The sequence below is a fragment of the Ictidomys tridecemlineatus genome, chromosome 3, assembly GCF_052094955.1.
Source record: "Ictidomys tridecemlineatus isolate mIctTri1 chromosome 3, mIctTri1.hap1, whole genome shotgun sequence".
NCBI lineage: Eukaryota > Metazoa > Chordata > Mammalia > Rodentia > Sciuridae > Ictidomys > Ictidomys tridecemlineatus.
This window is the reverse complement of record NC_135479.1, coordinates 22,752,517-22,777,660: the sequence shown is the minus strand read 5'-3', so window position 1 is coordinate 22,777,660 and position 25,144 is coordinate 22,752,517. Positions and strand designations below refer to the sequence as shown.

Here is a 25,144-nt window from a genome sequence, read left to right as displayed (position 1 = left end):
ACCAAGGCAGCCTGCCTGCCTCCTCGTTCAGGTTGAAAAGGGAGAATTCCCTTTCCCCCATTCAATCTGACCAAGCCTCCAGAGGGGCCAGCATGTGACCAACCCACATCTTCCAGGACCTGGGGGATCACAGTTCAGTTAGGAAGGAGGGGTGACCAGGGTCATGATGACAGTCGATTGGAAATGTGGCTTGGGGATCATCAAGGCCAAGTTCTGCCAGTTTTTCTTCTCTGCCTCTCTCAGCATGGGCTTCTTCTAGGGCTGGTCCCTTGTAACCACATGATGGCAGACACATATCCTAGTTCATAGACAGCAAGGCCAGGGGGAGTACACAGCTCCCTAGACACTGAAGAAGCCTGTTTACCTCAGGATGGCTGGGCCTGGGTCACCTGTCCCCTCTGGACTCAAAGCTACTGCCTTGGGAACACCATAGCTGGGATGCATCAGCCCCTTACCAATGGGCAAGCTGGGTGGTAGTGCACACTTGAAATCCCAGTGACTCAGGAGGCAGAGGCAGGAGGATCGCAAGTTCAAGGCCAGCCTCAGCAATTTAGTGAGCCTCTGTCTCAAAATAAAAAAAAAAAAAAGACTGGGAAAGTCTTTTTTCTGGAGGCAAAGTTATGCAAGGGCTTGATTATCTGGCCAGTGTCCTCCAACCTGTCCCATGCCCAGGGAGGTAAAATTCTGCCAACCACTCTGGGCTTGTGGAATAAAAGGTAAAAGACTTAGGTGGGGGTGAGGTCCTCCACTGCCTGCATCAGTTGTCTCTGTCCAAGTTCTTTATGAAACTAGACGATGTTCAGGTTTCTCAGAGCTGAGCATCAGTGATGCAATTAAAGCTGTCCCCATTCACCCAGGGCTTTCTGGAACCAGTCCTCTTAGTATAGAATTTCTGGGAGATCAGTGTTGTATGAAGCCCTGCTCACAAAGATTCCCAGGTGGACATCATACTTTAAATGGTGTCCTGGTGCCAGGTATGTTTTACAACAAGGACAAATGCTCCCCACCAACTGGTAGGTGGAGTGACCACACCCACCATTCCCTCCCACAGGAACCTGCGCTTCCTCAGCCAGGCTGATTGGACATAGGTGATCACGTGATTCAAAGACAGCCCATCTATTGGAAGCCTACAATCTGTGGCTTGTGCATCCTGAACCAATCAGATTCCTCCCCAGGGAAGATACACTTGAGCCAACAAGAAGCCAGAGGCCTTAAAGCTGAGCTGGAAAGGTCGTGGAGACTCAGGAGCTGACACTGCTGTCTTGAGCTGACTACCAAATACGCTGGTCCACAGAGGGGACAAAGAAAACCTTATGTGCTTCTGACTTCAGTAAATACACGATGAAGGGATAAAAAGAGTTGAGAACCAAGGTGGAACCTGGCAAGGCAGAGAGGGCAGCCCTGAGCCCCGTGGATGTCCAGGTTCCCTGGAGCCTGACTGCTCTGTCCTATGACAGGTCTTTGCACCTTCTCTACCCTTTCTCTATGAGACACCCCTGATGGCTCCTGGAAACCAGAGGGCCCTTAAATAGAACAGTTTCACTTATGTTCTTCAGAACTTCCAAAGGGACACAGGCTGTCCTCCATCAGTTAAAGACAGGAGGAGTCTGGATGGGAAGAGAAAAGTGAGGAACTAAATCTTGGGGGGAGCCTTTTCCAGGCAACTTTGTGACTACCGTGTTTTTCTTTTACAAGTCAATCACTGATGGCTTCTTGATTGACCACTGGGGAAAAGAGTCCCATGATTTGGAATCCTCCAATGGGGACACTTCCCCATTGCCATCATAGGCCCCTGTTCATGTTGCCACCTTCCCCAGAAGTATTGATGGAGGAAGTCAATCATGGCAGAGACTAATAATTGTCTCCCAATAACCAGTTCCTCCTTCTTCCTTCGGTAGCAGAAGCTCACTGTTGAGCTAGGCACAAGGCCCCAGGTCAGACTACATTCCCAGCTCTCCTTACAGCTAGGTGTGGCTGCGTGACTAGACATCTGACCAATGGAAGATGAGCAGAATGATTGCCCTTAATAGGAACCAAGTGTCTTCTCCTTGCCTGGATGGGATGCAGATGTGATGGTGGGAACTGAAACAGCCATCCTAGACCGCAAATGGAAGGCACATGTTGCAGAGAGTAGAGCAATGAGGCAGAGGAAACTGGGTCCCCAACACCATGAGATGCCATGTCCTCCCTTGCTTACTTCTGCTCACACTTACACATGAGAGCAGAATAGATTTCTTTGTGTCTGAGTGCCTGGTCAATTGGGCATTTGTTAAACAGCAGAACCTTGTATCCTAATTAATACAAAGCCCTACTCAGTCTCTTCAGGCCAGTCAATCCCAGGGCTTGTTCACCTTAATGCATATTGTGTGTCTCCTTAAAAGTATGTAGGTGCAGAGTATGTCTGTGCACGCCTGTACTCCCAGCTACTCAGGAGGCTGAGGCAGGAGGATCACAAGATCTATGCCAGTCTAGGCAACCTAGTGTGACCTTGTATCAAAATAAAATAGAGGGCTGGGGATGTGGCTCAAGCGGTAGCGCGCTCGCCTGGCATGCGTGCAGCCCGGGTTCAATCCTCAGCACTACATACAATCAAAGATGTTGTGTCCGCCGAAAACTAAAAAATAAATATTAAAAAAAATTCTCTCTCTTTAAAAAAAATAAATTAAATTAAAAATAAAATAAAATAGAGCCCTTGCCTAGCATGTGAAAGGTCCTGGGTTCCATCTCCAGCACTTAAAAAAAAATGTGAGGCTATGCCTGTCAATGACCCTGCCTGATGCATTCCCACCATCTACAGCCCATGACCACATGTGAGCTGTCTGTTACTATAGCTGTAAGCACTGTTACTAGAAGCCTTGGCTAGTAGACTTGATGGGATGATCTCTCATTTAAAAAGAGGGTCAGCAGACAAGCATGGTGGTGCACACCTGTGATCCCGGCAGCTTAGGAAGCTGAGGCAGGAAGATCACAAGTTCAAAGCCAGCCTCTGTAGCTTAGCGAGGACTTAAGTAACTTAGCAAGGCTCTGTCTCAAAATAAAAAAATAAAAAGGGCTGGGGATGTGGCTCAGTGGTTTAGCATCCCTGGGTTCAATCCCTGGTACAAAAAATAAATAAATTAATTAATAAATAATAAAAGAGAAAGGTCAACACAAGCCAGACCTCTTGGCAAGTTCACATTTAACACAAGCACATGAAGCTGTGGTCAACAGTCCACACTCATTTAAGGAGGCAGCAGATTGTGGATTTCAAACATTTCTGTCTGTACAATCCTTTCCTCCAACTAATCTTTCAGAGCATCTCAGCACATAAGCCACATCAAATTACAGCCAGCTGGGGGGAAAGGTCTGGGGCCAGCCTGCTATGCTACCTCCTTCTCCACCACCCTCCACCCCACAGCAGCCCATGAAGCACCTCTGGGATCCCCTCAGTTTCTGTGCGTACAATGTGCAAACATTGCTCTAGGATCAAGTGCATGGGCTGTGGAGTCAAGTTCAACAACTGACTCCATTACATAAATTGGTGCCAAGCATAAGCCCCTCCCCGAGCTTCAGCCCTCTCATCAGTAACCTTCTTGCAGCGTTCTGGAGAGGATTAGATGAAACATATCAACATAAAGCTCTTAACCCACTGCCTGGACCACAGTAGGCGCTTGGTAAGTGGAAACTATTACAACGATTTTGTTGGACCTTTCCAGCAAACAGCTCGATTGTGGAGGCTGCTCTTCAAAACAATTCCCTCTCCATCTAAACGTCTGTCTGTGGGTACAGTGTCCCTTCTGCTTCAATTATTTGCGCCTGGAGGCGTGCCAGGCACTTGGTTTCTGACAGCGGGGCTGCATTTACCTTGGCTGAGTTCAAGACGTTTCTGAACAGGAGCTCTGGCTGAGCTGTCACAACCAGCCCATCACCTGCAGCCAACTGGCAGGTGGAGACGCTGGGGCAAGCGACCAAGGGTGTCCTGTAGGGCTTGCTGGAGAGCTTGGCCAGCCAGGCTTGTCAGGATGGTACTGCAGGGAGTTGGGTCCAACCCAGGAAGTGCTGCTGAGATGTCTGGTTGCGGGGGAGGGACACCCCGGTCCCTGCCACTACAGTTCCATAAGGCCTTACAAGACCAATGAGAATGTGTTCTAGATCCCTGTTACCCAAAGTATGCCTGAGAACCATCTGCATTGCGTTATTCAGAAGCTTGTTATAAATGCAGACTCTGGGCCACCCCAAACCTGCTGACTCAGGATCTGCATCTGAAGAGGATCCCCAGGACTCTTACGCAGAGTAAAGTCTGACAAGCACCGATGGATCTAAAAGTGTGCGGTGAGCCAGGCGTAGTGGCACACACCTGTAATCCCAGGGCCTCCATGTGCAATCCCAGTGAATTGGGAGGCTGAGGTGGGAGAATTGCAAGTTCAAGGCCAGCCATGGCAATTTAGCAAAATCCTGTCTCAAAAGAAAAAAATAAAAAGGATTGGGATGTAGCTCTGTGTGAGCCCCTGGGTTCAATCTCCAGCACCACAGAAATTAATTAATTAATTCAAACAAAAGTACACTGTGCAGTAAAACAGCATTCATTTTTGTTCTTGAAGGAAACAGTGAAGAGCAGAGACTCCGAATGCAGAGATACCTGGGTTCTTGTACAGACTCTGGCAGTCATTGGCTATGTGACCTTAGGAAGGCAACTTCACCTCTCTGTTCTAGATTGAGAGGCAATAAGGAGGTATTTGTGTGGGTTAAATGTAAAATCGTAGAACAAAGCTGGAACTCAGGAAGGGCTTCTTGAACATCACCTGTTGCTATTATTTTTCTCTCGCCTCTGAAACTCATATTGAAATGTGGTCCCCAGTGTGACAATGTTGAGAGTGGGGTGATTAGGTCCTTAGGAGGGATTAATGCTTCTCTTATTAATTATCCATTAACACAGAGGAGGGCCTTCTGAAGTGAGGCTGTCCCTCTTGTTTTCTCTCTTTTACACACAGCTGCTGGCCCTTCTGTTTTGTTCTGTTCTCTTTTTGGGGGCGCGGGGATGTACTGGGGATTGAACCCAGGGGCACTTAACCACTGAGCCACATCCCCAGCCCCTTTTATTTTTTATTTTGAGACAGGATCTCAACGAGTTGCTTAGAGCCTTGCAAAGTTGCTCAGGCTGGCTTGAAACTCACAAACCTCCTGCCTCAGCCTCCTGAGCCACAAGGATTACACGTACATGCCACCGTTCCCAGCTGCCCTTCTATGATGCAGCACCATGACACCCTCACCAGATGTGGCCACCTGCTCTTAGACTTTCAGCCTCCACACTTGTACTCAAAGAATATGCTTTTGGGCACTATTCACAATAGCCAAAGGTGGAAACAGCCCAAATGTCCGTCAATAAGTGAACTGATAAACAAATTATGGCATAGCCACACAATGGAATATTATTCAGTCATAAAATGGATGAATTTCAAAAATATTATGCTAAGAGAAAGAAACCAGACACAAAAGGTCTGGACATACATTGTATGATTCCATTCATATATCACATGCACAGGTAATGTTTATTTGAATATTGGGAATTCTGCTTCAACATATGAATTTTGGCAAATATGGACATTCAGATAGACAAATCTTAGAATAAAGATTGGCAGTTGCCAGGGCAGGATGTGGGAGGAGAAAACTGTTTAATGGATCCAGGATTCCTTTTGGGGTGACGAAAATGTTTTGGAACCAGATGAAGAAGTGTCTGCACATTTTGAATGTATTAAAGACCACCAGCTTGTTCATTTTAAGCCGGATGCAGTGGCGCATGCTAACATCCCAGCACTGGGGAGGCTGAGGCAGGAAGATTGCTTGGGCCCATGTGTTCAAAGCCAGATAGAAAACATAGAGAGACTCTGTCTCAAAATAAAATATATATTTTTTAACATAAATCTCACTTCAACAGAAAAGAAAGAGAAAGAAAAGAAGGAAAATGGAAAAGAGTCAACAAGAGGGACCTGAGGGAAGACATAGCCTAGGGCTGCGGAGTGGGGGAGGGGAGGGGGGAACCCACCTGGACTGAGAGCCATCTTGAGCCTAGCATTTTGTTCTTGAGTCTCAATCCGGGAGATCAGCATTGGCCACTCCTATTTGGGAAGCTGGGAGCTGGCAAGGGCTCACGAGAGTCCTAAGGCCACGCAGCTGGTATGTGTCAGGACCAAGATCCAGGGCCAGGACTGACGGGCTGTTTCCACAGCACTGGAGGCCGGATGGCTGGACTCCCTTTCTTCTCACAAAACCTCTTATCTTGTCTCTCCAAAGTGCAGCTTGTGACTTTTCCCTCCTTCCTCCTGCCATGCACATTCCCAGAGGTCTCCTGTCCTTGTCCCCCTCATTCCTTGCCCTGAGCACACTGGAATGAGAGAGCATTGCTTGCTCTCTTCGGGCCTGTCTGCCCTCCTTCCCAGGCTCTGCAATCAGTCGGGGTGCTCGGAGGGGTCCTGGAGGCCTTCCACGGGGAACTGCCTTTTTTGGAAGTTTTACGGAAACCAAGCAGGCACCACGCCTATTTGTCTGTCTCCCTGCCCACTGTCCTGGATGATAGGGTGCCCGCCTCACCATCGGCCCCTCTGCATTCCGGGCCTGCCATCAGGATGCAGGAGCTCAGAAGTTTTGCCTGAGCCAGAGAGAAGAGAGAATTTCTGGAAGCTGGGCCAGGGGAATATTGGGGTGGGAGGAGGAAATCTCCTCTATTATAGTGTGAAAGTGGGGGGACACTTTGAAATCTGCATGTTCTCTAGCTTGGTTCCTCCTAAAGCCTGGTCCCAGACGTGAACCACGGAACCAAGAAAGCCTGGCATAGGACTTGGAAATGGCCGGGTTGGAAGAGAAACTTCATCCAAGGCCTCCTTTCTTCTCTGCGAGTCTCTTGAGGAATAAACTTCAGAACATCAGAGTCTCTGACTTCACAATGGCTTCCCCAACTACTAAAAAAAAAATCCTGGGGTTTCCAGAGGCTCAAATTGGTCTAGGTGGAAAATCCTTGGGAAGAATCCTATTTCTGCTGGGATGTGGTGTAGATGGCCTGACCAGGGTCCTCAGAGCCGCCAGCTTATCCTGAGGATAGGGTGCAGCCTGGACGCCTCCAGGCCTCCAAAGCAAGAGGTTCTGAGATGGAAGAAGCTTCGTGGGGAGGTGGCCAGGCAGGAGTGCTGGGCAGAGCGGCCGAGCAGGGGTTGCTGGGACAGAGGGGCAAAACAGCAGCTCACAACCAGGAGGGTATTCTGAGGTGCCCCTGGGTGGTTGCAGGGAAGGTATTAGGGGTTGGAACTGTAATGTCCCCCAAAGGCTCATATGTTGAAGGCCTGGTCCCCAACGCAGCAGTGTTCAGAGGTGAGGCTTTTGGGAAGTGATGGAATCACAAGGGCTCTACCCTCGTTCATGGATAATAGCTGAATGGATTACTGGGAGGAGGTGGGGTCTAGTGAAAGGCAGTGTCCCCAATCCCTTCTTCTCTCTCTCTTCTGCTTCCTGACTACCATGAGGTAAGCAGCTTTTGCCATGACGTTCTGCCTTACCACAGCCCTAGAGTAATAAAGCCAGCCAATCACGGACTAAAACCTCTGAAACTGTAAGCCAAAATGAATCTTTGCTCCTCTAAACTATTTTTCTCAGGTATCTTATCACAGCGATGAAAAACTGACTAACACATGAGGCACAGGGAATGGCAGCCCCTTCAGATGACCCCAGAGCAAAAGTACCTAGAGCCAGGTTGCTGCGGCACAAACCAAGCTGGGAGACAGATGGTCAGTGGAAGTGTTTTCCTGTTGAAACCCAAGAAAACTTTGGAAAAGACCAAGGCGAACTTGTCATGATATTCACTCCCCACACCCTGGCCTTGTGTTTCCCATCCTTTGCCACCAAGCCATGATGTAAAGCAGATTTCCTTAGGCCACAGGGTGGCTGAGCTCCCAGAGATGCAGGAGGAGCAGAGGTCTCTGGAAGCCTTCACTGGGCTCCACTGAGGCCAAGGTACCTGTTCCCCAGATTGGGGGTGAGGACTGGCTGTGCTGGGGGATCACAAGCATCCTCAGTTGAACACTGCTCTGGGCAAGGCCTAAGGGCTCATAGCAGACTAGGGAATGAATGCAGGTCCTCTGGGAGCCCTGGCACAGGGCCATCCAGTCACACAAACTTTCTTATATATAAACACCAATGTTCTCTTATGGTCTTGATGAAAAATCCAAGAGTCAGTAGAGCTGAGGTCCTTAGAAGCCAGAGTCCAACAGTCCACCCCAGGGACCACTCTTCTCTTCGACAACCATCTCTTTGGAGACCTCTGGGGATGGAGAAGTCCAATCCCTCCTTCCTTTGTTCCCTTAGAGGACCACCTGCCCTGAGCCAGGCAATGACCATGGTGATAGAACAGCTTGAGGTGCTTATGTTGGGGAGTGGGGAAGACAACCAGTACAAACAAATCAGTAGCTAATTCAGCACAGAAGGTTAGCGGTGACATGGAGGAAAATGCTTTTTTTTTTTTTTTGCCCTAGTTGCAGCCCTGCAGCCATTAGAAAACAGTCACACTGGGCGGGGGGTGCAGCTCAGGGGTAGAGTGCTGGCCTCGCATGGGCAAGGCCCTGGGCTCAATGAAATAAAGAAAGAAGGGGGGAGGGAGGAAAAAGAGAGAAAAGAAGAAAACAGCCACATCTTGCTAGAGCCTTCTCTATAGCCAGCTAAGTACCCCAAACATTTTCTTTTTTTAATATTTATTCTTAAGTTTAGGTGGACACAATATCTTTATTTTACATTTATGTGGTGCTGAGGATCGAACCCAGTACCTCGTGCATGCTAGGCGAGCGCTCTACCACTGAGCCACAACCCCAGGCCCTGCACGTTCTTTCTGCCATTCCTTCTAGGACAGGGGTTCAAGTCTCTTCACCATCTCGTCCACCTCCTGAACCCCTCTGGTTTCTAGAAAACTGCCTGAAAGGGGACACAAGCCCCTCAGCTGTGGCCTAGCCAAGAAATAGCCTACAGGATCCCCAGAGCCCTGGTCCTGGCCCCCTGGTCTCCATGGGTTTCTGTTAATGCAGCTGCTGCCCACCTCTGTCCTTGGAAGCCACTTCATACCCCTGAATCACCCCAGCCACAGGCACTGAGCAGCCCCAAGTCTTCCCTCAGGAACTTTCTGAACCGCCTCTCTCCCAACTACCTCTACCCCTAAGTGCCAGGGGTTGTATTTATCCAGGTAGTTTCATCTGGCTTGAGGTTTCCTGACATGAGTCAGAACTCTCTTCCAGACAAATTACCTCTCAAAGTCTGATCCTTCATCTCTCAGGCAAAACAGGGGACAATGAGAAAGGCCAAGGAAGAGTCTTCTAGGTGGCCTTGCTCTTCTGTGTGGACTCTTGATGTGTGGCTGCGGGAGGGTCACAAAACCCTGGAGGGGTGAAAGTTGCCTGCTCAAGTACAGCCACATGGCTCTTGAGAAAGCCCCACGTTCTGGCCATCCATCTGCCAACTAGTTGGTTTGAAATCTTACAGATTGAACTTTCTGATCCTTAGATGATCATCAGAATCACATGGGAAGCTTTTTTTTTTTCTTAATGAAAAATTTTTATTTATATATGACAGGGGAAACATTTTATTTTATTTTTTGCAGTGCCAGAGGTTGAACCCAGAGCCTCACACATGCTAGGCAAGGGCTCTCTATCACTGAGCCACATCTCCAGCCCCATATGGGGAACTTGCAAAGAAACAAATTGCCAGGCTCCGTTCCGTCCAGGGTGGAGCCCAAGAATGTGTGTTGTTTTGTTTTTTAAGCCCTGGCATTATTGACTCCATACTGGCTCCTAAAGGAACCACTGCCTTTTTTGAACACCAACTGGGGAATCATTCCAGAAAGCTGCGTCTCTGTGACTCTCTTCTGGAAGGTCCTCTTTGTACACGAGACATACGTAGACCTTCTGACTATCCTGTCTGACCCTGAACAGATATCAGTAATTTACCCAAAGACCCGACAAAGCTGTAGGGTAGAGAATGAGAGGTCAGAAGTCCCCACCTCAGGGACCACTTCTGGCCTGGCTGTTGGTTTCAGAGTTCCACCATGCCTGACCTGCTCCTTGGTTCTGCAGGACCTAGAGGACAGGGCAGAATGGGAAGTGAATGGGGATGTGTCCTCGAGGGCCAGTATGGGGGTGAGGTAAGTGAGGTGCAATATTCAAGGTGGTGCCAGAAAGCTGGGGAATCAAGAAAAGAAACATTTTAATATGATATTTTAAAAATCAAAATTACTGACAAAAACTGATGATACCTTGATGAGCACAATATCAAAATTTTAAATAAAGATAGGATCAGTTGTGATGTGAAGCCAACGGAGAGCCCAAGGTAGAAGGAAAAACCAGTAATAGAAACAACATGGAGGGCTGGGGATGTGGCTCAAGCGGTAGCGCACTTGCCTGGCATGCATGCGGCCCCTGTTCGATCCTCAGCACCACATAGAAACAAAGATGTGGTGTCCACCGAAAACTAAGAAATAAATAAATATTAAAATTCTCTCTCTCCCTGTTTAAAAAAAATTTTAAAAAAAGAAACAATACGGAGAACAGAAAAAAACCCAACTCATAACTTTTTAAATATTCTCAGAGATGATATTTCATCCATGACATAAGAACAAGAAGCTTTCTTAAGAGAAAATTATCTGAAAATAATAGAGCTCTAAGAAATTAAAACTATGATGTAGGGAATAAAAACAATACTTTATAAAAATAAGGATGAAAACAATCCCCTGAACATGAAACAATAATAATAACAATCAAACTAACCAATAAACAACAACAAAAAATGCAAAGGAGATAATAGAAGACAGAAGAACATTCAAGAATGACATCCAGAAACTGATGTCTAGGAAAAAAAGAGAAGATGGGAGGGAAAAACTATCAAAGAAAGAAAGCAGAAAAGAAATTTCCAGAACTGAGGGATGTTAAGTCTCCAGATTGAAACAGTCCACCAATGTCCAGTGTGGTGAAGGAAAGAGCCAAAGTGGGCAGCCCCGTCACTTTCAGAAGACTGGGGTTATGGGGACACCCTGAAAGTTTCCCAAGGTCGATACAAAGATCAGGAACAAGAATGACACCAAACCTCTCCACAGTGACATCAGAAGCAAGAAGACAATGGTGAGATGCTGTCAAACTTGAGACAGAAAATTATTTTTTTTTAAGAGAGAGAGAGAGAATTTTAATATTTATTTATTTTTTTAGTTCTCGGCGGACACAACATCTTTGTTGGTATGTGGTGCTGAGGATCGAACCCAGGCCGCACACATGCCAGGCGAGTGCACTACTGCTTGAGCCACATCCCCAGCCCCAGAAAATTATTTTTAATCTAGAAGCCTATGTTCAGTAGAACCATCGATCAAACGAGAGCACAGAATAAGGCATTTTCAGACCTGCAAGTTCTCAAGAGAATTTCTTCCCTCCTGTGCAACCTCTCTTTTGTTTAGTTTAGGAAAATAAATAGCCAAGGGGGTGAAGCAGGAAAGAGAAGACACAAGGTCAAGGAAATTCCCAACAGGGAATCTGACACAGGAGAGAGACAAATGAGAGAAGGAGGCCCGGGGATGGTAACTGGGGGGCAAGTGAACAGCTCATCCAGATTGGAACAGACGCCAGGAAAGAGGTTTCTAGGAGGGGAAAAAAAAAAGAACTGACAGGTTTGGCCACACGGAGAATTATATTTGAAGTCAAAGGATAATGTATAAGAAGAACCAGAGGTAAGCGTGGGAAACCAAGGGGGCAGGACATAGCAGGGTCCCAGGAAGAATGAAAATTGTACAAGAAAAGGACATGACCCTGCTTGGATCAGGTGTGAACAGGATTCAAATGATAATAACAAGACAGGATTGAACAAAAAGATTCAGAGAGGGAGCACATCTATGCTGGGGGATGGGGGAATATGAAAGCCAAATCTTCATCCACCATGAAAGGCAGCCCAGGGACCTAACACTGACCTATCAAGAGGGGCAGTACAAGCAAAGACTTTGCAAAGACAGAGGTGGACGCCTGTAGGACAGCTGGCAAGGCACCTGCTGAGGACGGTGGGCAGTGTGGTCCGAGGGGGGGGGGGCGCTGGTGGGGCTGCTGTGTTTGTTTTAGGCTTCTAGCACTGTTTTCCTTCTTTCTTTTGAACAGGGGCCTCGTGCTGCCCAGGCCAGCCCTGAACTCTTGGGCTCAAATGATACTCCTGCCTCCTACTTGAACTTTTTGACTATCTGCAGGTTTTTCTTTAAGAAAATTTTGTTTTTAAAACATAAAATAAAGAAGCATATGCTGAGAACTGCATCTTCTTGATGATTTATTTATTTATTCATTTATTGGTACTGAGGATTGAATCAGGGATGCTTACTCACTGAGCCACATCCCCAGCCCTTTTTTATTTTTTATTTTGAGACAGAGTCTTGCTAAGTTGCTTGGGGCCTTGCTAAATTGCTGAGTGTTGGCCTTGAACTTTTGCTCTTCCTGCCTCAGTCTCCTGAGTTGCTGGGATTACAGACTTACACCACAACTTCTCATTTCAGTTTTTCTGCATCCTGAGCCTCTACCCTCTTCGCTGCCTGGGCACACCCATGCTCTCACCCTCACACTTATCATAGACACATAAACACTAGACACACGATCATGTACATAATACACAAAGCCCCTCAGACACACATGCAAACACACACCCACTGATACACACATTCCCAGAAAATAGCGATTCTAGATTTGCTGAAGGAAACAGATGCTTAGTCTTCCAGAGAGCTGTGAGGAGGGCTTGCTCCCTGGCCCCTCCTCAGCAGGTTCTGTCCTGGAACTGTAGCCTAATTGCTTTCTCTACCCAGCCCACGGCAGTGTGTCCCACCCTCAGGTTGAACAGACTGTGTCTCTGCAGCCATGAACCTTTGAGGGCCCCACTATCTGTAGATGGGGCAGAAATGGGGGTGGGAAGGACCTGAACTGAAAGCTGGGATGTAACTATTAATGCCACCTTGGGCTTTTTCTGCCCTGGGTTATGGAAGAATCCTGTGTCGGGAACCCTGTTACTAGGCTGTGCATCTGGAGCAAGTCAATTTACTTCCCTGGGTCCTAGAGGAGGTAGGCAGACTATCAAGCTCTGAGATGCTGGGATGTTAGGACCCATCTGGGCTCTCCTTCCATCCCCACCCCACCCCCACCCCTCCATCTCCACTCCAATCTCCAGGGCTGATCCCGGTGATGTGTCTGCTTGTCAGATCAGTGCACGTAGGGCATCTGGAGAACCCCACCACACTTCTCTCCCACTCCGCGTTCATCAGCACTCACCACCACCCTGGTCCTGTTATCCGGCAGTGTGTCGATAGCCAGGGTGCCCCCACCCAAGTCCTGGCTCAGCTGGGTCCTGTTCGGCTCTGACACCTGCCTTTCTCGCACTCTCTGATTCCAGCCCTGTGTGGTCCCCTTGGCAGCCCATCCAGGGCCTCGGCCTTCATCGTGACCTGGGGAAGATGCAGGAAATTGAGTGTTAGCAGGGCAGGGTACAGATCCGAGGGAGACCAACCCGATTCTGCAGAGGCCTCAATGCCACGCCATCATTGACTCTGGGGATGCTTGAGTACCCAACATGTCCTGAGAGCCATGTGCCCAGTTCCATGTCAAGCAGCTCGTGCACACAATGCTCTGAACCTTCGCATTAATGCTCCACAGTAAATACAGTGCACTCCATTGTGCAGACAGGAATCAGAGGCTCAGAGGCTGCAGGTCACACAGGTGATTAGACATTGAGATAAGTTTCAAACCCAAGTTGATCTGCCTCCATCCGGTGACTATTCTCCACCTCAGCTCACACTGGAATCGCCTACGGAGTTTTTAAACCTCCAGATGTCTGGGTCCTCCCCTAGAGGTCTGATGTGTCCCTGGCATTAGGTCTCTTAAGACCTGCAGGTGAAATTTAGACAATTAGGGGAAATTTAGAGAAGTCCTGATCTTAAAGAACTCTGCAACAAGCTGGGCATAGTGACATATGCCTATAATCCCAGCGACTCAGGAGGCTGAGGTAGGAGGATCACAAGTTCAAGGTCACCTCTGCAACTTAGTGAGACCCTGACTGAAAAGAGAAAAATAACAGGGTGGGGGATATACCTCAGTGGTTCAGTGGTAGAATACCCCTGGGTTCAATCCCCAGTACCAAGGGGGAAAAAAAAAAAAAAAGAGAAAAGACAACCTCTGCGAAAAGGGTGAGAGCCACTTCTCTGAAATATAAACCAGGTCCTTATTCTATCTGCCAAAATTGCTACATAATCCTATCTTCCAGGGGACTAGAAGCCAGAGAGCAGAGACCTTCCAGTTCAGGGTTTCCCAAATTTGGTACTATTGATATCTTGGACTGGATAATTCTTTTTTTTCTTTTAATTTTTAAAATTATAGTGAAATACACATAAGAATTACCACTGTAAGTATGCTATCACTTCTATCCATCCCCATAATGCTTTTCATCTTGTAAAACTGAAACTCCGGGCCCCTCCTCCTCTGTCCCTAGTCTCCGGCAAACCCCCTACTCCGGTCTGTCACTCCTATTTGACTGCTCCCAGTATCTCATGTTGAGGCAGGAAGGTGGGTCTCCCACAGGCAGATAGGATCAGAGCCTTTGGACGACAGGAGGGAAGGGAACACGGGTCTGAAAGACACCTGCGACCTGCTGCTCCCTGCCAGCCCTAACCACAGGGCCTCCTTTTGAGGTGGGGTGCTTGTTCCTGTTCCCCACAGCTGCAACCCCAGCCGCCCTTCCTTGCTTGCCCCTCCCTTCACCCCTAGCACACCCAACCCGAAATGCCTTCTCCTTCCAAAACCACGCGAGACCCATCCTCTTAATTATGTAAATAAGGATTGAAATTATGCACTTCTGATTGGCTGATGAAACTCAGAGTTTAGAGAGCTTGATTGGTCCATGCTGCATCCCTCACCCCATTGATCATCTACAGTGTGGCCTCAGACACACCTTTAAAAACCCCCAAGGCAACAGATACCTCCTGCCCATCCCCTCTGGGAGCTAGGCTTTCTATTACACAAATAAATACAGTTACTTTGCTCGCATCCGTGGATTCATTCCTCAAATTTGTGGGATAAAGAACCTGACTGCCTAGATTCAGTGTTAGAATGTAAGTGGATTCCTGAGTATTTGTCTTTCTGTATTCAGCTTATTTTACTTAGCACAATGTCTTCTAGTTCCTTCCATGTTGTAGCATGTAATAGGAAAAATACACACACACACACACACACACACACACACACTGGGGATTGAACCCAGGGGTGGTTAACCACTGAGCTACATCCCTAGCCCTTTTAAAAATGTTTTATTTTGAGAGAGGCTCTTGCTAAATTACTTAGGGTCTTGCTAAATTGCTGAGGCTGGCCTTGAACTTTTTTAAAAATATTTTTAGTTGTAGATGGACACAATACCTTTATTTTGTTTATTTAGTTTTATGTGGTGCTGGGGATCAAACCCAGGGTCTCATACATGCTAGGCAAGCACTCTACCACTGAGCTACAACCCCCTGGACTCAAACTTTTGATCCTCCTGCCTCAGCCTCCCAAGCCACTGGGATTACAGGTGTGTGCCACCACACCTGGTGATTTTTCTTTTACAGTGCTGAATAATATCCCATGCATATGCATGTACCATATTTTGCCTCTCCATTCTCTGTCAATGGACAGTTGGGTAGCTCGCATGTTTTAGCTATCGTGAGTAATGCTCCTGTGATCATAGGTGTGTAGACGTCTTTGAGATGCTGTTTTCAACTCTTTTGCATATATACCCAGAATTAGGATTGCTGGATCAGATAATAATTCTATTTTTAATTTTTGGAGAACCTCCCCCAACAGTTTTCCATTGCTGAGCTGTTCTGTATTCTCACCGAAAGCGTACAAAGTTTTTATTCTCTCCACAGCCCCACCAAGTCTTGCTATTCTCTGCTTTGATTTTGGTTTGTGGTAGCAGCCATTCTGATGGGTAGAGTTTTGATTTCCATTTCTCTAACGATTAGTGAAGTTAAGCATCTTTTCATATCCTTACTGGCTATTTGTATATCTTCTTTGGAAAAATGGAGAAATGTCTATTTAGTCTTTTCCCCTTTTTTGGGAGGTGGGTACTGGAGATTGAACTCAGGGGCACTCAACCACTGAGCCACATCCCAGCCCTATTTTCTATTTTATTTAGAGACAGGGTCTCCCTGAGTTGCTTAGCGTCTGGCTTTGAACTCAGGATCTTCCTGCCTCAGCCTCCAGAGCCGCTGAGATTACAGGCATGCACCACCATGCCCAGCTTTGTCCATTTTAAATTGAGTTGTTTTGAGTTGTTGGTGGGACTGGATAATTCTTTGGGGGTGGGGGGGGCCTTTTCTGTACTTCGAGGGTACTGAGCAGCATCTTTGGCCTCTATCTGCTAGGTGTCAGTAGGACCTTCCCATGCCCCTAAGCTACGACAACTGAAAATGTCTCCCGACCTTGCAAACATCTCATAGGAAACAAAATCACCCCTCCTTCTCCCCAGTGAGAACTGCGTCTTCAGCTTCACGCTCCCGTCAAACACCCAGGCAACCACTATCCTGTCAAACAAGGGGCTTAGATACCATCCAGAACGGGGAACAGGTTTCACCTCAAATGCCCTCTCCAACTGATTAGTGACAACCAGGAGCCCTCTAATTGAGAAGAATTCTGAGGCCTCATTTGTGTTTAGCAGGAAAGATTGTCACCATCAATTAGACACGTCAGCCACGGGGCACAGGATTAGCAAGTGGCCGCGCTCAGGCAGTGTGTTCCAAGACTCCACGTTCTCTCCAATTCCCTCTAGGTTGTTAAATTAATCCTAAATGACACCAAAAGCATCTTTTCCCATTTCAGAGAAATTGTACCCCCTGAGCTGTGCCTCATATTGTTATTCCAATTATCACACCTACCTTGGGTAAGACTCAGATTACCAGACAGATGGATAGGACATTCTGCACATGTGACCTTCATCCAACCTCAGGCCCTCTCTGGGTCAGATGCCCTCCTCCTCCTCTACCTCACCCACTCCACCTCCCAGAACTCTCAGTGGCAGGACTAGGGGCCTATCTCCCCGGGACTCTCTCCACATTCCTCAAACACTGCCTTGCAAACAGTAAGTGCTCAATCACTGCCCTCTCAAGGACACGATGCTGTAGGAGGCAGGAGGCAGCAAGGGCAGAGTTTGAGACAGGCCTGGCCAACACTAGGCCTGGGGCTAGGGCCAGGACACTGCTGTGGGGCTCTGGTTTGTCATTAGACATTTTATCCAATTAAGTCATTCTTGGCTGATGGTGCTCGCTGGACCCTTGCCGGGCCCCTCTCACTTCTCTCTCCCTAATCACAACCAGATGCTCCTGGAGAATGTGGGGAGAGGGGCAGTCCCAGGCCCCTTCCCTGGATGCCCTCGGGCTGTCTATAGATGCCCGGAGGGCAGCTGCCCATCTCCCCTGGGCCAAGCATTTGACCCCGAGGGCGGGGCCCACAGTTGTTTCAGAGAAGGAACTATTTGTGCCGGGCTGCACAGCCAACCGGGCTCCTCGGGTCCTCCTGCAAGCAGCCCTGGGGCCTGGGCAGGAGCCAGACTAGAAAGGAGTATGGACAGAACAAGAGGAGGAGCTCGGCCAGCTCAGAGGGGGCTGCCAAAGACACGCAGCTGTCACCAACCTGGGACTGCACCAGAGGGAGGGCGCTGGATGGCAGAGGCCTGAGGCCTAGACAGAGGGAGGGATGGGGAGCCCCGCAGAGTGGACAGGGAGGAGACTCGGGGTGTGCCTCTCCTCCCACAGGCTGTGGGACCTTGGACTTGTCATTTTACCTCTGTAGGTTGCAGCTTCCCCATTGTTAGACGAGGATGACAAAGGTGCCCGAGGCCCAGGCTGCCAGGAGCATCAGGAGAAAAACAGGAAGTGGGGTTGGAGGTCAGGCTTAAGGGTACATGGTCCATGCCAGACAGCCAGGGGCCTGTCCTGCTCTGGCCTGGCCCCAGGGTCCCCTCCCAGCCAGACCATATCTGCCTCCCTTCCTCCTCCCAGTGGGCTTAACTCAGGAGAGGAGCCAAAGCAGGGGCCCACGTGCCTGTGGACACACCCACGAAGACTGGCCTGAACCCCTGTCCTTCCCCGCCAGGTGCTCACACATGTGTGGCAAACCTGCCTGGCCCTTGGGTGCGCCTGGTCCCACCTTCTGCCTCCCCGGTTCCCATTCCATGCCCATGTATGTGAGAGTCCCACCGTGTGCAATGTCAGGAAGCTTCTAGGACACATGCTGTTCCCTCACCCATTCATTCACTCGTGGCCCAGGTAGTGTACAGTCTAAGGGGACATTATGATAACAGTAGTCATCATGAGCATGGCCAACAGAGACTTCTCCTCCCCCAGCACCATCCACGGGCTCTGAACACATTAACTCCTTTAATCCCCACACCAACCCCATGAGATAGGTACTAGTTTTAGATCCATTTCATAAGTGGGGAAACCAAGTCACAAAGGTCCTAAGGATCCTCCAAGGTCACACAACCAGTCTGTGGCAGGATTTGAAGCAGGCAGGCTGGCTCCAGAATCTGCTCAGAACCACATGAAACCTGGTAAGAATCGACCAGCAACTCCCTGGCTGTTCCCCAGAGAGCAAGGGCAGCCCCAGGACAAGACTGGCACCTGGGTGCCATTGAATCTACCTTGGGAGGTGCCCTGGGGGACCACATCCCCTGGAACAAAGGGGTGTGGTCTGGGGGTACTGTCCCTACACCAATACACCCTAACAATACCTGGCTCCAGGGTTCGGGGCTCAGGCTGACTCCAGGAGACCAGGTTAGACCACCTGGGCTAAACCACGCTCAGCCCACCCATCACCTAAGCTTGCCATTGCAGCCCCAGGCCACCATGACTCTACCCTTTGTGCCCTACAGCCAGTCTCCCACACTCTAGGTAGAACAAATGGTCAAGAGGACAAACAGTTCCCTCTAGTGCATCCTACTCTCCGTGTCTCTCGGGCCAATTTGAGGCCTTTTGTGACTGGGTCACTGGACGCCCTACCTCCCCCAGGCAGGAGCCCTCCTGCTCTGACCACAGGGATCCACAGGGCCATTTTCTCAACCATGCTGCTCCATGAATAAGCCTTTCTCCTGCTAAGTCCCTGTTCTCTCTTCAAGTCTTCCAAGATGTTACTTCTTCTCCCGGCACCTCTCCCCACCACCCCAGCTGCCAGATGCACCATCCCAGCTGGGATCCTGGTACATCACGACACTCAGCACCTGTGACAGGTGCCAGGTGCCTGGCAGAACACATGCTCCGTGAGCACACGGGGACAATGGGATGGGAGAGGCAGCAACTGAGATGCCCTGAGTACCTGAGGTTCACAGGATGGAGGAGACCCTTTCCCTGGACACGGACTCACTGAACACTGCACCGTCATACCACAGCAGTCAGCAAGTAAAGGCTGGGATTCAGACGAACTCAAGGCCGACCCTGACTGTGACACTGGACAAATTTACTAAATCTAAGGTTCAGTTTCCACATCTGTAAGATTGGCACTGTGCCAGGTGCTGGGCAGGTCACAGTGAACAGGCAGACACAGTCGCAGCACCCACAGGTCCTCTGTGGGGAGGGATTGAGACCTGGAGCTGATTGAGACCCTGCTGAGGAACAGCTGAGGGGCAGCATCCTGGAAGGGGCTGGACTGGGGAGGACAGAAGATGCACGGGTGGGGGAGGGGCTGCTGGCTGCGGTGGGAAGTCTGACTTTAGTTTGCTCAAAGTCCCCAGTGGGTAGGGGAAAGAAGTCCCCAGTGGGCAGGAAGGAAGCTGGAAGCAGATCATGGCCAAACAGGTTACTAGGGACAGCATGGGCCAACCTCCATTCTAGAGAAAGGAGGCTCAGAGAAAGGAGGAAGTCATTGGGGTCGTGGGGCTGTGCTGCGCCTGGCCTCCCGCACACCAGCTGCAGCTGCCTGTTCCTCCCACACTATTGTAGGCTCCTCTGGTTCCAACTGAGGCCAGACCGTCAGTGCCCACAGCCACACTGTGTACCCCAAAGCCATCTTCCTTTCAGTCCATCTGCTTGTCTGCCTGTGTTGGCCTCTTGGTCTCCCCTGTGGCCTGGCTACACCTCTGATCACTGATCTCTCCTGCTGCAGCTGTCATGGCAGATCTAGTGCCAAGGCTCCACCAAAGCAGCCACAGCGAGGGCTCCCACCAGCCCAGAGACCCCAGAGCCTGGGGCTGGCTGCCTGGTCTCCTTGGGGTTCTGCTCCTGGCTGCCCCTGCAGGGGACACTAGTGCTCCATTGAGAGGATCTCTCAAAGACAGCCCCTGCCTCTCTACAGGCCCTGCCTCCTGCACTGGGAGTCAACAGTGGCTCCCTCCAGCTTCTTGGGTCTAACCCTAATCTCTCCTGCTGCAGTAAAGTGCACTTTGTCAGCTGAATCTGTCGAAGTCCAGAAGACAGGGCGTCCTCTCCTTAGAGAAGTAATTCAAGTCTCTGCTGCCCCTCCTCCTGGCCTCCCCATTGTCTCCCATTCCAACCCAATTCTGAAGAGATGGTACTCAGCCAGGCCTGCATGTGGCCACCCCTATCGCCCAACTAACTCCATGGTCCTCACAACCCAGGCAGAGGTTCCGATCCAATTTATCAACATGGTCTCACCCTCAGTTCAGAAGACTGTGCCAGGCAGGGGCTGCAAAGGACCTCAGAAATTAACCTGTCCAATCCCTTCCTGTTGATAATATACATACGTGTGTATGTATATGTCACCTATATACATCCAAGAAGGAAAAGGGAGGAATAAAGAGAAAAAAGACCCCTCATAATCCCACAACCAAGAGTCAAGGATTTTGTCAACCTCACTTAAAAGTGCAGAAATAGGCCCAGAGGGAGAAAGTAATTCACCCAAAGCCACACAGCAAGTGACATAATAGGACTAGAAATTAAATCTCTGGCCGTGCCCTGTGCGGTTCTGCACCCCCAGCCTCTGGACGCTTCTCTTCTGCTGCACCCCCTCATCACCTCCAGCCACCTCCATCATACCCTTCTCTAAAGGAATCCAGTGTCAGCTACATAAGGGGTCCATGAAGTCAAGAATACTGTCACTGACACTTCTGTGCCTGATGCTTGTGCAGTCCTGAGGCACAGCCACCAAAACACAGCATCCCCCTGGACATAGCCCTCCATCACTAAGCCAGTGAGGCACAGATCTCTTCTTGGTTTTCTCTGCCAAGGGGCTTGGCTGCAAATGACCCCTGTCCTCAACCCCAGAGAAAGTGTGGGTGCATGAGGAGAAAGGAGAGCATAAATTATAAGTTGAAAGATGGGCCTCCTTTATAACAGGAGGGATTCAAAGTAGAGCTCAGAAAGAACTTCCAGGTGGGAGAAATGATTTGGGAAACTGGTATAGGGGAAAGGGAATGTGCAAATAGGAGCCCCGCCCCTATCTAGAACCAGGGCAGCTGAGAGCCAAAGGCGACCCGGGAGTGACAGGGGGACTCTTCAGACTGGGGGTTGGAGGAGAGACAAGTAGAGTCTCCCTGGGCCCCCGCCTCTCGACGGGTTCCAAACAGGTAGGAGAAAAGAAGTGAGGCCGCCGCTGCCTTTGCCCAGGGAGACCCTGGGTCCTCTCCCGCTGGTGGCTCCTGCCCGGCCGCCTACCGCCTACCGGGCCGGGGTCAGCAGGGAGGAGGCGGAGGAGGCGGAGAAGGGAGAGGAGCCTCGTCGGCCCCCTCCGCAGAAGCCAGCCTCGCCCGGAGTGACAGGGGCCCCTCGGAACTCCCTCACTGTCCCCTTTGGGGCCACAGTTCACTGCCTCCCAGAGTCGCCCCTCCTGGGGTCCCTGGGGCGTCGTCCAGGAGGGCAGCGGAGGTCGGGCATCGCTGTCCAGCGCCCCGCCCTCCCTCACGCCCGGGTGTTGGGCCGGCGGGGTCCCGTCCACCTGCCCCAGCCGCAGCCCCGGCCTCCCGCGGACGGTGCCCCCTCCTAGACGTCGCCCGCCGCCCGCCGGCCCCCGGGGCCAGTCCTACCTGCCGCGGGCTGGAGGCTCAGCGCCTGGGCAGCCTCCCTGAGCGCCAGCACCAGGAACCACAGCTCGCCCCGCATGGTGGTGGCGGGACCCGCCCCGGCCGGCTCGCGGCGGCGGCTGGCGAGGAGGGGGCCGAGCGGGGGCGCGCGGTCCGCAGGCCGGAGCGGCAGGAGCGCGAGCGGGCGGCCGGCGAGCAGAGCGCGGCGCCGCGGCCTCCGGGGACCCGGAGCCGGGGGGCGGGGGAGGGCGGGGCGCCGCGCCCGGAGCCTCCCAGCCTCCCAACCTCCTCGGCCACGCAGCCTCGCAGCCTCCCCCGGCCTTCAGCCTCCCAGACTCCCCAAGGATCGGAAGCTACTTGTGATGCAAAAGCAGAGGGGACCGGCGGGGACCCTGGACTGGAGGATCCCCTAGGCACCTTCGGCCGTCCTGCACCCCCACTTGGCTCCTGCCTCCCTTCCTCTCCCTTGCTCCCCCAGGGAAAGCCAGGAGAGAAGTTCCAAGAGGGTACCCCAGGAAGCGCCCTTGCCATGGCCGTGGGCTCCTGCCACCCGCCTCCTCCAGGCAGCGCGACTTTCTGAGCTGCTCCTCGTTGTCTGTAGGTTTCCGAGGTTTTACTCCAGCGCATCTCCCCCGGTGGCCAAGAACCCGGCCTCCCCCCTGCGCGGCCTCCCATCGTGCCCCTCCACACCCCATTTCCACCAGGGTTTGCCCTCCAGCCCAGCACCCCTGGAGAGCAGGGGCCTGGCTCACCCCTACCCTGAAATAACCTGGACCCCTGTCCCCAAGAAGGCAACTGAGGCACGCGCCGCTCTGGAGGCCCCTGAGGCCAGAGTCAGTCAATCTTGAAAGCCAGCTCCAGAGCCGGCCAGTGTCCCCCACCGCACATCAGGCTCTGGGGAGAGGTTTTTCTTTTTTCTTCCAGGACAGAATAAAAATACCCGCAATTTAGGAGGTTTAATAGACAGCAGCGAATCAGGTCAGGACGCGGAGGTGCCTCTGACCTACTTCGGGGAGGGCAAGGAGCTGGGGGCCCGGGTAGGCGAGGGGCAAGGGGCTCCTTGACTGCTACAGGGCTGGGGTCTAGGAACAGGAATATTGCAGAGAGGAAAGACTGTGGACGTGTAGCTCCATGGAGGAAGAGTCCCTAAAAGGAGGGATCCAGCTGTGGACAGGACAAGAGACAGTTCGGCTGCTTACAATGGGAGAAGTAAGCCTGCCTACCAGTGATGTCTAACTTAAATCCCAACTTGACCGACGCTGGGAGGAATCCAATAAGCTGCTGTTTCCAGCTGCGGCTTCCTGCTGCCCTCCAGTGGCCACGCGAGGAGCAGCAACGTAGTATTTTGTGGTTCCCGTGCATTTTCCGGCCAGCTCAGGCTCTGTGCCTACTAAGATCGCGACACTAGGGTCCCTAGCTGCTCGTCCCCACCTCGAGGTTGGAGTGAGAGATCCCAGGATGAACTTCCAGGTCCGGCCCTGGTGTCTCCGTACATGAGCGGTCTCGAGTGCCCGCGGTCGGTGTTATAAGGTCTCTGATTTGGCTCAGGCAGAAACAGCAGCTTAAGAGATATTAGAAGCAAACGAGGTGCACATTTTTTTAACCTTTAAGATTCTAGAACTTGAGCGTACATCAGGGTCACTTGCAGCGCTTAACGGAGTTCTGGACTCCAGCCCCAAGTTTCTAATTCAGCGGGTATGAGATGAGGCCCGGGGATCTACGTTTCCTAAGAACACCCAGGTGCGGTGGCTGTGTCCTGGACCACATCAGCAAACCACTGCTCTAGAAGCTCCCACTTCCTGAGGTTCACCACCGCTCCTTCACTGCCCCAAAGGCAGGTGGCGAAGGACATAGTTACATAAAAGGTGTGGAAGAGCCACGAAGCAGTTTTGAAGCAACATGGACCTAGAAAAGAAAAGGTAGGGGGCACCCGGATTTGAACCGGGGACCTCTTGATCTGCAGTCAAATGCTCTACCACTGAGCTATACCCCCTCTGCCGGCTGGCCCGCGCGGGAGGCATCTTAGTGCTAGTCTTGCGCAGGCGCAGTCGCGTACTGTCGCAAAAAGAAGTAGTGTCCGACGTTTGTCCAAAAAAAAAAAAAAAAAATAGAATAAAACCCCGACTACTTTCATGGAAGCAGAGGGTGTGTTGCCTGAAGCTCTGAGCTAAAGATTCCTACTGGTAGTCTAAGAAAAATAGAAACAGGGTGTGCAGGAGGCAGGAGAAGATGTTCAAGAGCCTTCAAGAGCCCTTATTTCGGGGGCGCTCCTCTGGGCCGGGACCCCACTCTCCGTTCCCGCAGGAGCTCCCTACTGCTTCTCGGCGTTTCTTTCTCCCTCCCACTTTCACGCGGCGTCTCCGGGCCTTCTTTCCCCAGATCGAGCCCAGCCACCTTCCTGACAGAGAGCCGTCGGGGTCGCTTGCCACTGGGGTGCGCCGCCGGCGCCCTACTGCACGTGAGGGGACTGTCCCATATGACCTCCCGGTCGGCCTGAGCAACTCGCCCCACCCGCCCTACAATCCGCCCTTGGACATAGAGTCTAAGCGACGGGCAAGGTCCATTACTTCCTCACCTGCTTGCAAAACACAGGGTAACAACCGTACCCCCACCCCACCCCCCGCAAGGGGTTCTGCTGCTCTCCTGCCTCGAGTTCTCTCCTGCCTCGTCCGTCACACAATTCCTCAAAAGTGAATGGGGGAACAAAACCCAAAAGATATAAACAGGTGAGGGGGCACCCGGATTTGAACCGGGGACCTCTTGATCTGCAGTCAAATGCTCTACCACTGAGCTATACCCCCACTTACTTCTCCTCTTTCATTAGAATGAATTTGTATGGAATAAGGGCGTGGCAAGATTGATTTCTTCTACATTTTTGGTCTGAATCAGATTATCCTTTTATTAAGGAGAACACAAAATAAAAATATACAATGAGTGCAGCTAAAATTCCTGAGTTCTTTCTCCAATAATCACATCTTGGAAAGATCACAAGTTTAAGACCTACTTGTCACCAGGACCATTCCAGGTCTTCAAGGGAAATAGACCTGCTCCCTGAATATAGAAGGACAATATTGGTCTCTATCCTGTCTCCAGCTCTACCTAGAGAAGACTCCTGGACTTTTCCAAACCTGGGAGT

General features: G+C 50.8%; 1 protein-coding gene, 1 long non-coding RNA gene and 2 other non-coding genes across 5 annotated transcripts in view; 1 reads left to right on the top strand and 3 right to left on the bottom strand.

Annotated features, from left to right (window-relative positions):
• Positions 1 to 22,224, bottom strand: part of Plxdc1 (plexin domain containing 1) — a 62,511-nt gene extending 40,287 nt beyond the window's left edge. The window contains exons 1-2 of one of the 2 annotated variants that reach the window (XM_078042092.1): positions 22,012 to 22,224; positions 13,287 to 13,459 (exon numbers count right to left, since the gene is read on the bottom strand). In XM_078042092.1, coding sequence (XP_077898218.1) covers positions 13,287 to 13,459; positions 22,012 to 22,087 — 249 coding nt within the window. In that variant the 5' untranslated portion in view covers positions 22,088 to 22,224. Of the gene's footprint in view, positions 1 to 6,022; positions 6,068 to 13,286; positions 13,460 to 22,011 lie in introns of those variants that run through there. The other variant, XM_078042093.1, reaches the window with a different exon arrangement.
• On the top strand, positions 21,422 to 24,723 carry LOC144376043 (uncharacterized). The gene is made up of 3 exons (XR_013436048.1): positions 21,422 to 21,555; positions 22,487 to 22,605; positions 24,388 to 24,723. It is a non-coding gene; the product is annotated as an uncharacterized LOC144376043 (long non-coding RNA).
• Positions 23,930 to 24,001, bottom strand: Trnac-gca (transfer RNA cysteine (anticodon GCA)). Its single transcript has one exon. It is a non-coding gene; the product is annotated as a tRNA-Cys (tRNA).
• Positions 24,724 to 24,737: 14 nt separating the features above from the next.
• Positions 24,738 to 24,809, bottom strand: Trnac-gca (transfer RNA cysteine (anticodon GCA)). The gene has a single exon. It is a non-coding gene; the product is annotated as a tRNA-Cys (tRNA).
• Positions 24,810 to 25,144: the final 335 nt, after the last annotated feature.